General features: G+C 36.0%; 1 protein-coding gene across 1 annotated transcript; it reads right to left on the reverse strand.

Annotated features, from left to right (window-relative positions):
• Window positions 1–275: 275 nt before the first annotated feature.
• Window positions 276–10,916, reverse strand: LOC137728727 (uncharacterized). The gene is made up of 15 exons (XM_068467476.2): window positions 10,523–10,916; window positions 9,664–10,069; window positions 9,392–9,569; window positions 9,158–9,297; window positions 7,847–8,696; window positions 7,574–7,674; window positions 6,549–6,693; window positions 6,376–6,444; window positions 6,239–6,284; window positions 5,066–5,448; window positions 3,523–3,602; window positions 2,602–2,737; window positions 1,652–1,826; window positions 905–987; window positions 276–786 (listed from the first exon to the last, which is right to left on the reverse strand). Exons 1-15 carry the CDS (start codon window positions 10,620–10,622, stop codon window positions 661–663), a joined length of 3,018 nt encoding a protein of 1,005 aa, XP_068323577.2. The 5' UTR covers window positions 10,623–10,916; the 3' UTR covers window positions 276–660.
• Between the last annotated feature and the right edge of the window lie 903 nt (window positions 10,917–11,819).

Below are 11,819 nucleotides of genomic sequence, written 5' to 3' on the forward strand. Positions count from 1 at the left end.
GGAGTGGCTTAGCGGTTCGGATTAAATTCCAAACCCGTAGTCCACACGGCACATCCTGAATTCAATTTCTAATACTCTGGATCACACAATGGTGACCCCCTAGAAGGGTTAACTGTCGTCGTCAAGCCACCAGCTAGTCCTTTTTTAATAAACAAAGAAAGAAAGTGGTGGATGGAGATTCCATGTGGGTTCCCTTCCCTTGGCGTTAAGGCATTTGAAGTGGAAGAGATAACTGGGTTTAGAATAATAAGCAACAAAAGTAGACTGATCGAGACTAAAACCAAAAGAGACATTACAATTGATGCTTCATTTCTCACTGCCGCATTTTGTTACTGCTCATACTTTCTTTTCTTCAACACACACATAATATACACAAACAAGACGCCGCCTGTACACACCCTACGACTAAATTTTGTACAGTTGAAATGCGAGAGAGTGAAAACACAACTATTTCTCGCATTCCAACAAGAATTTCAGAAATTTCAAAGTCATCATTCCTGTTACCTACAAAACAATACTACAGGCGATGCCGAGAAAATTGAATCTGGTGCTCTTCGTCCTGTATATCTTGAAAAGTACATCGGTATGTTGAGGCTTGTGATGATTGGGAAGATAACCAGCTACTATTAAGAGCAAGGATGACACAAGCATGTCTATCCACTATACAGTTTGATCAACACCCATCTTTTGATGAATATCAACAACAAGATCCCGCAGCTCAGGGAAAATTGAAACAAGTGACAGTTCAAGTACTGCATATGCAAGTTGCTTTATGCAGATAGTAGACTGCACAGCAGAATAATGCGAAATTAACATGTTTGTTTTCCTTGAAAGAAATGACATTATTGAAGAATCCGTCAAACTTAAATTTTCAGCAGACAATGCAAAAGGATGAGAGACTAACCTGAGTGAAATAATAAATGTCTCTTGCACAACGTCTGTACTGCTTATGCCCAATTAAGCTGACCAAGGCCGTCGGAGTTCCATCTGATAAAGTGGGGATCAGTTTTTTGTGTTTTCATGTATTGGTCAAAGGAATTTATTAAATAATTACACACGTAGGTCTTAAGTCTTCACACTAGTCTAACAACCATGGCATACTATATATATATATATATATATATATATATATATATATATGAAAACTGACTAGAGTATATATCACAAAATTCTATGCCAAAATTATATGCATATACAGAGAAAGTGGCAGAAGATTCGTGAGTTATGCCACAAAATTCTATGCCAAGAACTTTATTTCACCTTTGTGACAACAACTGACTAGAGTATATATCACAAATTACAATCTAGACTCACATCCCTATAGAATTAGTACTCCAATTCTTTGGATTCATGTCTGTATAAGATCGTAAGTGTCGTATGAAAAGCGATTATTAACTTACATCTATGAGCAACACCACACGAATTTTTCTCCGTTGAAAAAAAAAAGGTTGAAATCTCACACCATACAACTCTTAGAATTCAAAGTTTTAATATAAGCCCTTATTAAAAACCACCAAAGAAATGAATAAATATAGCACAGATGTTTGACTAAAACTACACAGGGCAGTACCATTACCAGGAAGACTAAGGCTGCAACCTCAAGCTAAAACACAGGAACACTAAGCAGAAATAGATAAAATTAACTACTCACCAAAGAGCATTTTCTTGATGTCACTAGCTCTACGAGCAGCCTCAAGCTGCTGCTCAAAAGACCCCGGTTTACCAGCCTTACTTCCACCAAGCTGACTTGCATTATGAAGAGGGTTTTGGTTGTCATCTTGAACATTGCCGATTCTAAGGAAGAATGTGCCATTGGGCCACAGAACCTAAAAAAACACACGATTATTTTTGTCAGAAAAGGTCACATGATTAGAAAGCAAAAATAAATAACTCTTTTCCTTTCAAATTTCTAAAATATTCCCTTGGACTGCAAGAATAATTATACATTGAAAACAAATCTAGGAAAGACATGCCAAAGTTATGGTGATCAAGAATTGGGAGTTCACAGAAATTAAAACTGAAAAAACAGGAGTACATTAAGTGGCTTGGTTCAAGTGCAAGCAAAAAGTCTTCAAGCTTCGAGAAAGACAATTCTAAAGAAACCAAGAGAAAAAAAAACCTCTATATGATTTTTGCAGAGAGTAAATTAAAAACAAGAATGGGCTTTAAACAGGAGTTGGCTTTTACTGGTCAACAATATTCCCTTTAAGCAATGTAGATTTACTTTCTGTCGGGTCCTTAAGCTCGCCTACAACCAACATCGATTTTGCAATTATAAATAATTAATAGTAAGGGCATTGTTTTGCACAGGGACTGAACCTGCTGAATGGAACCACCCAACAGGCCTCATCCCTCTCAATTTCAGAAACCTACTGAGGAATGCCCAGGCAAAGGTGACTCCATTCACATATGAAACACAGTTACCATAATATAATGTGGTAGACAAATAAGCACCAATAAACAATTTGTGTAACTATTCTTTTGCAGTATTCAATTAAGCTTTAAACTTAATGCTGCTAATGGAATATACTGCTTACACCACTAAGTTGATTTATGCTTTTACAGTAAAATGAAGATGTTTATGATTGGTTCAGTCCTTACATCTTTAAGCCAATAAATTCCCGAAGCGATAACATCCTCCCTCCGAAGCCAATGAATCTGCCTCATGAGCCAGTCATCAATAGCATCCTCCATCATTAACTGCAATATTTGTTTTGACATCCAAAAGACCTGTCTTCTGCATGGACCAAAGAAAACATGTGTAAAAGACCAGTTATTTACTCTAATTACACACGTTCCAGCACTACTTTTTATATACAATTCAGCCCATATATGGGACTTTGCTTGCATACTAAAAGGAATAAAGAAAAGAAGCTTATAAAGCTATAAACAGTTACTCATACAGTCATACACAGGGAGAAGAATAACAATACAATCTAAGTAATAGGATAAAAGCCTAATAAAACTAAGGAATTATTACTCATACACCAAGAAGAATGCAAAATTCGTTGACTTGAAAGAATAGATTGAATAAATGGGGAAAATAATTGGATGAGATGAGCAACCGAAAGAAATATAAACACAACAAAGAGAAATGGCATATCGAATAACCGAACTATAAAAACCTTGCCCTGATGGCATATGGTATTGGTTACTTTCAACATTTCAAAAAAAAAAAAAAACAAAAAAAAGGCTGGATGGCAGAATATTTATTGTTTTGTTGGTTGGACCGCTGGACAATGCTGTTCTACTTCACATACTTTATTAAATGAATTTATTATAATACTGGATACCAATCATGCATGTGCACAATTCTTTTATCCAATATCAAGTTACTAAAGCCGATTACATACCTGAGGTACACTCGGCAAATTAAAGACATCAAAATTAATGAGCAAGTCAATAATCAATATAGAATCATGCAGCATCAGAATATTCCTTTGAAGTATTAAAAAGAAAACATGATTTCCTAGCAATGAATATAAATAAAAATAAATTTAATTTAAGGTATGAACAGCTCACCTCAGCCAGCCCCTTTTTTTTAGTTGAAACACCTTGTCCACTAGATTCAACAGAGGCACGCTAACATTGGGTGGAGTCCACTGAAAGAAAACAAGTTGTAAAGATCAAGACACAAAGATGTCTCCAAAAAGAGTTGTGGCATTTAATTAAAAAGATATTGACTAAAACTGTGATCTTCAAATAAATCAATAGCTTACACTGAGATCTAAAGTTAATACATGCAACTCACTATTACTCTGACGGCAACCCTTCCCCAGTCAAGATATTATTTTCTTATGATTTACATGTCCATATTAATTTACTGAATTGCATTTCTAACTTCATCTTTATACTGAATTTCCATGGGTAACCATCTGTTGGAGCCTTGAGTATGCTTGAACCCATATCAAGGTTGGAAACTTTGAAATCTTGGTGAACTAGATTAATTATTCTGGTAAAGATGTGAAAAACTTGACCTATACTTTATAACCAAAGATCGAGAATGTGTTAATCTGGAAACAGGAGGATCCAAAGTCTGCATAGAGAATATCTTTATGATATATTGTTCATCAAAATTAAGAAAGTGAAAAAGTGGAACCAAGATAAACCTAGTAAATACTGGTGGCACAAAATAGTTAAGCTATGTTTACTTGTGTATAGAAGAAACTGAAACAAGCCACAAAGAGGAGATGATGAAAATCGGAGAACGGGATACAAGATAAGGTATTACCAAGACTGATGAAAAAGGCCAGACATGAGGTCAGCCCTATTGTACATCACCGAAGCCTTTATTTTAACAAATTGAGTTAACCATGGCACACTTTAAGGTGGTTTTAACCTGAAGCCTTTTTCATAACAAATTGAGTCAACTATGGCATACTTTTTAAGGTGGTTTTAACCTGATCTAATGATACCAGTCAGCCCTATCAAACACTATTAGCACTCTAGTGCCTTACATACCAAATGAAACTTGGAACTGTTGGGTTTTTTCCAGCCCATGATAAGTTGTCCTACGTCTATAAGGAATTATAGTCTTAGAGGATTAAATTGTTTTCCCAATTGGAGTTGTTTACCCAATTGGAGTTAGTTTCTCAATTGGTGTAGGTTTTATAACTAGTTTCCAATTAGGATTAATAATCCTTATTGAAGACCTTTATTATGTCAACGGGGCTATCGTACTAGTTTTGTAAAAAGGGGCAAAGTGTGTGCGAGAGAAAAGAAAAGAGATAGTGTGTTTCTTGTTCTTGTTCTTTCAGGTTTTTCGTCAATTCCTAGTTCTAGAGATTATTGGTTGTACTCATTATTGATATAGTGAAAGATTGTTGTTGCTGTCCCGTGGACGTAGGCACATATTGCCGAACCACGTAAATTCTTGGTGTTATTTATCTTGGTTATTTGTTTTCGATTTCCGGAGTTTGTTCTACGTTTCCCATTCTTAAACGTGATATTCTCAACAGGAACCAATAAGAAATTATATACTGTAACCAGCAAAGTACATTCGGATATCATCATGACATGACTAAAAATGCTTAAAGAGAATGAACTCGGATGAAATTAGTAATACCTCAGGAAGCATTCCAACTGGATCCTCCAGAAAGCCACCCTCGCCAACTAAATAAGCTTTCTTCTCCAAACCTAAGCTCCTTGTATGTACAACCCGAGGTGGATAGCTCTTGGAATTCAATTCATTGTCTGAATGCCACCCATTTTCTACAGGGTTACAACTTCTATCTTTATCACCTTCCTCGTTATCTGAAAAGCTATTTGTTGACTCTGCTGTATTTTGCCTAAAAGCAAGTACACCTGTCTCATCTGCATTCGCCGACAAGTTCCATCCAGGAATTAAAGACGAGGACTCGGCTGTGGGACCAACAACCTTACGCATTAACCCATCTGAAACCCCTTTGAACTGGCGTACAATGTCATCCACAGCATCATCCACATTGACTGCTTGAAGCAAATAAAAAAATTTAACTTAAAAGATTAAAAACAATAAGCAAATATGAGAAATTGCCACAGTATTAGCAAAGCCACCAAATTATGAAAAAAAAGGCAGGAGATTAGGATCTAGGACTAGAAGCAATTCTAGTGTCGCCCAAGGGTTTCAGAATGTTACAAAATGCATTATTGAGGTTTTTTTAACATATGTTGCTTTCTGAGATGTACTTTTGGAAATCGAGACTTTGTCTGTAGTAAATAAAAGAGCAAAAGTTCAAACAATTGCCTTCTAATGAATATCCCGTCATGAAAGGTTTAATGGTCCACAATATATAAACGAAAAACTGTTCTGAGCCTCAGAAAAATATATTTTACAGATACTGACCCTCTTGATTTGATCATATCAAAGCCAACTAAGTATTTATACAGGTACTGACCCTCTTGATTTGATCATATCAAAGCCTACTAAGTACTTATACAGGTACTGACTAATAACCACCTATCATCAAGTAAATGGATAGAACTTGTCAACAATGTTCTATCCTTGAGGAATCTCTTAACTTCATGTCTCTCAAGCTGGCAATCTTTATATTTTTCAATAAATTTTTATGTTTAATAATCCAGCTAAAAAACAATTACATTGTATCAAGAACCAAAGTAAGTTGATAACTTGCCTTGCCAGCCACAATTGTGTGCATGAATGTGGGTGTAATGGGCACTAATTTGTGAGTGAAAACAGGGACAACCGCAAAAAATATGAACAGTAGTATACACAAAACAATCGAGTAAAACCACATACCTGCAAGAGTTCTCATCACGGAGGGGGATTTTCCAAACGAGTAATTCTAAAAGCGACACAAAAGATAAAAGATACTGTTCAGAGAGAGACAGACGATGATCATCTACTCTAAAATTCCATGTTAAGAAAATGAATACCTTTGACGAACCACTTAAAAAATCCCACACTTCATGCTGTTCAGCAACATTAGCTATTGACAATAGATCCTGGGACAATACAGCAAATTAAAGCAATGGGGAGAGGAAAGAAAGTGAGAAATGGGGGGGAGAGAGAGAGAGAGAAGAAATACAGTGAAGAACCTACATCATACCTGTAGATATTTGTCTAGCTGAATACATCGCTGATGAACAAAAGCATCCTCTGTGCTTGATGAGAATATTCTTTTGGGTGGTAGATGTAATGTGTAATTTGGAATGTCTTTAAGATGGCGATGCAGTCGTTCAAAATTTCTATATCTGCAGACAGAAATAAAAAATAAAATTAAAAAAATTGAGAAATCAAAGAGTAAAACAACAACAACAAAGCCTTTTCCCACTAAGTGGGGTCGGCTATATGAAACCTAGAACACCATTGCGCTCGGTTATGGGTCACTTCTTCTGTTAAATCCAAGTACTCTAAGTCTTTAAGTTCCTAGGTCTTCCTCTACCCCTTTGGCCTTGAACCTCTGTCCCGTAATCGCATCTTCTAATCGGAGCGTCAATAGGCCTTCGTTTCACATGCCCAAACCACCATAACCGATTTTCTCTCATCTTTCCTTCTATTTCGGCTACTCCTACTTTACCTCGGATATCCTCATTCCTAATCTTATCCTTTCTCGTGTTCCTACACATCCAACAAAGCATTCTCATCTCCGCTAAGAACACAGGGACACTCGTATCTTTTTCTAGTGAGGATACCTTCACTTTAAGAAAAATAAGGACCACATAATGGTACCACCCACTCAAGGATAAATTAACAATTATAAATCTGTTTAGCCATCTAATTGTTGTCAATTAAATAGTCGAAGACAGTATATCTTGTAAATACAGAAATGAGCACGATGATAAACAAAGGGCTAAATATTTCTATTTAGCTCAATTTTCAAAATGATGACCGCTGAATGCAAACCCAAAAAATGGATGGTTTGCATCACAGCATTACACTGCAGGTGAGGACTCAATAATGTGGTCGTTACTTTTATTTAAAGGAGGACATCGTCATCAAAGGTGGATTCTGCATAGAAGTTTGTGTCTGCAATATTTTTTATGTAGGAGTGAGTGCATACATGTATTGTGCAGGCATGTAAGCGTCCATAATAAAAAGAAAACTGAAAAAAGAAATAGATGAGAATGAAACCTTCTTTTCACAAACCAAGTTCTGTTTTCTGAATCTGTAACTGCAATTGAATAAACTGCAAAAGATTTTGACCCAAGTTTCTCAAAGTATGCTCCCATAACCTACAGAGACATACGTATCGAACAAAAAGTCAACTCAGATTCAAAGCATGTGTGCGATTCAACATATTCCAGCACTCAAGAAGCTGAAATGGTTGCAATCTTGAAAACCTATGATATCTACTAAACCTTTCCAAAATTAATATATCCCATCAAGTTTCAATGTAATGCTTACCCGGCACCTGAGCTTGGGAACTTGTTGTCCCACACTGTGGACTACCATATCTGAGGCACTCTTACTAATATAGTCTTCTCTATGCCCGCCAAACCCAGGGCTATAGAACTCTGATATGATAGACCCTCCACCTTCTGTCAATGCTATTTTTGTGTCTGGTTGGATTTTCAAAGCAGAAGTGCTATTTGATCTTTTAAGCCTACTTTTACTTCCATCAGACGCAAGGTTTCCAATGTCCTCCAATTTATTAACAAGATGCCCTGGATCAGTAAATGATTCTTTACTGGGGTCCAATGAGAACTGCATCTCCTTTTTGGTCCCAGTACTTAATTGAGTGTCTAAACTTAATTCGCATTTTAGCTTCACAATAGATCTATCTTCTATTCCTGTAGAAATTTCATGCCTGTCAGCCACCATTTCTTTCCCCAGATTTCTAGCAGGAACAGCACTATCTATTCCAGAACACTCAGGTATAGGTTCCTGAACTCCTCTTATCTTTTTCTTGTGCTCTTTATGTTTGTAATTTCTCCCTTTTGTCCACATATTTTCAAGATTTTCAGGAGCAAGAACTTCAGTCCTTCTCTGTGTTGCAGCCTCCAAAACTCGTGCCCAGTCAGCAGGCTGTGGCTGCAAAGGATCTTCCGGGGATTTATTATAATCCGAAAACACTTCTCTCTGATTGTCAACTTCAGCCAATGTCAAATCAGTGTTTTGATTAAAGGTTGCATATTTCCTCAACGGAGAATCTTGATCATGTACACTCCCTGCAGCTGACTGGTCCCCACTTACCACTTTACTGATTTCCTCTTTAACAGCTAGCAAAATATATTCTATCAATTCATTGATATACCTGATTAAAGGGTAACTGTAAGTTAAAATGGCTAAATTCCTGAGAGAAGATAAATGAACATTTGTAACATATATCCAATTAAATTGATTGCAAAGTTCATTATTATGAAGTTTTTACGCATACACAACCATCTGTACAATCAGATATTCCATAAGCTCTAAACAATGGCATAAATAGATTAGGATAAAATAATAATAACAACAATACCATTACAATATAATTTTTGTACCACAGTTCTGTAACATATTTTTTAAAAACCCAGACAAAAAATAAAAAAAAGGATTAACCCAGATCGCCTTCTCTATAGATATTAAATACTAGATACAAAAGGACAGTTCAATGCTTCTGAACATTTTTGCATGACAATCGCTTTTAAAAGAATTTAACACCATCTAGACAGAAATAATAATAAGACACAACACAAAATAATGATAAATCAATATTAATATGATATAACATACCCAGGGCTCGCAAAATTCAAAACAGGTTGAATTACTAAGCTTGTTAGAAGTTCTCTGGCAATAGATCTAACCACTGGACATTGAGCTTCTCGTGGTCTTAGCACCACAGCTAATACCCCACCCATTAGCCGCTGAAGAACCTATGGAAGATATAAAAAATCAGCCTATGGAAGATATATGCAAGAGATAAATTCCAAAAACAAAACTAATTCAGTTGGAACACTCCACTCACACCTTGTACTCACTCTCAGGTGAAATCAATGCAGGATGGAGCTCCTTTGAAGCCATGAGATGATGTTTTAACCTTTCATCTCTCTCCTCTGAAGACAACGTTTTCATAACATCAACACCTATAGCTGCTTGGTTTCTTCTAAAAAGTTCTATATGATCCCCTATTAAATCAATAATATCCCTGAAACATAAGACAACCATCAATTATGTTGCTTTAATGATAAAATCTTCCCAACTTGCAAATGGTTCGCTTCTACAAGAAACAGAAGGGGTACCTTGTTAGCAAGTCAACAAGGTTTATCTCTTTAACTCTTCTGGAAACTTCACCCAGAGCATCCATGATTATCGCGCGTATCTGCTCTGGAGCCTCCTTGTCCGGAGTAATATCTGAGTACCACAAATCAGTCACGAAATCCTTCAAAAGTTTGTCAATGAAATCTTTCATTGCATCCTCTACAATTGGAGAACCAATTTTCCTTTTCCACTTTGGTGGTGGAGGCCCAGTAGAAAGTCGTGGATCATTCAAGGACAACTGTTTCTTCTCCAGATGAGACAAGTATGACTGTGGGCGAACAGGTTTTTGACCCTTCCAACGGAATTCCACATTATTCAATAGAATACGTAACATCGAAACCAATACAATTGATAAGGGTAAATTCATCCACATTGATTTACTCGAATCTGAAATGAATGGCAAAAAAATTGGAGTCAGTCAGGACAACACTTATGAGAGTGAAAAGCCAACCACTTTTCACAGCACCAACATTGAATAGCCTACCATAAATCTACTAAGCACTTCGATTTAGCTGAGTTTAATATACATACACCCAAATAAACATTAAGCTTTAGCCGAAGTTAATAAAACACATGTTGAAGAAATCATGAACGAAACAATGTATTTTTGCTTCATTCTTTTGTCTCCAAAGCGAAATGGAGAATCATCAGTTAGCAACTGATTCCTCATTCTTGGAACAAAAAGCCATCATCTTTTTGAACCGCACAACTTCCATACAATCAGAAATCATCAAACCCCCCTCGAGAAAGCATCAAAATTCATAAATTACGTCAAATTTGTACAAAAACATAAACCAATAACGACAGAAACTCAAATTTCTATCAAATTGGAGTACTTACAGGAAAGGAAGTAGGTAACACAGAAGACAAACAGGGCCCACCAAACCACTCGAAGCTTTATCTCCTCGATCAGATCCTCTATGCTATTCAAGGCCTTCATCTTTGTTCCCAGAAACCCTAGAATCCCAACCCCAATCCACAAAAAGCAAAAAGAAACTCGACCTCAACAAAATTACCGCAAAATCCGAGTCAAATCCCTTGAAAATTCAAAGCTTCGGCGCCAAGCAAGATCAAGCGTGGACCCCGCACCGTGGCCCCTGGCTGCTAGGGATTTGTCTGGTTCGCCGATTTTTTCAGAAATTGCTTACGGAGTTTACACAGAAAGAAGAAGGAGACGAAGAAGAAGAAGAAGAAAGACTAATTTGGAATTTGCTTCGTTCTACAATTTTGTTTTAGGTCAGCCTTTTCAATTTATTTTATTAAATATTTTCACTTTTTTTTACTAAAGGTTTTTTTTGTCACACACAATTTTTTATATTTTATCAATTCATTGATTTTTTTTTTTTTTTTTTGAGTCAAATATCAATTCGTGAGTTTAATTTTTTATTTATTTTAATAAACGATATAATTTAGGGTGGGAATAGGCTATGGCTCACAATGAACTAGTAATAATATGGTTCAAATTCATCATTGACGAAAATCGACCTCTTACTTACCAATGAAAAGATATACCTCAATATCGTAATACCAAGTGAATTCTTTAGTTAAAACTATGATTTTACATTCCAAACTCACTTGAATCCTTATGTATTGCGTTCCTCATCATTATTGTTGTTTAAACTAATTTCGTTAAAAATATGTTATGTGTTGACTTGGAATTTATATGAGCCACCATGTCAATTATGTGTTGACACATAGATTTCAAGTCAGCATATAACAGATTTTCTAATAAATTAGTCGTCAATGAAAACATTTATGGGTAATGCTAGATACAAGAGATGAGTTTAGATCATAAAAAAAAAAACTAATCGATGAGTTAGTAAAACATAGAGGACAATTTGTGATATAATCCTTTACAAAATATGTAATTAGATGTGAGCTGGCGAGTTCGTTAACCGTTGACCGCAGCCAAGATGTGTGTAACCGTCTGGTTGGACCAATTTTGGCTTTGTTGTGCTCTCCACGTTGTTGCCGTAATACAAGCAAGCAATTAGTGGAATAATCCAAGTGTGGGCCCCTTTCATGCATTTTAATGTGAGTTTAACGATTTTAATTGTAAATAAAATACATGATTACTTATTTCTAGATTGTTTAATCATTGGGCATGTGGGAATATTAGCGATAGGCGTGTTGTTGA

The sequence above is a fragment of the Pyrus communis genome, chromosome 10, assembly GCF_041283825.1.
Source record: "Pyrus communis isolate YQ-2024b chromosome 10, ASM4128382v1, whole genome shotgun sequence".
Classification (NCBI taxonomy): Eukaryota; Viridiplantae; Streptophyta; class Magnoliopsida; order Rosales; family Rosaceae; genus Pyrus; species Pyrus communis.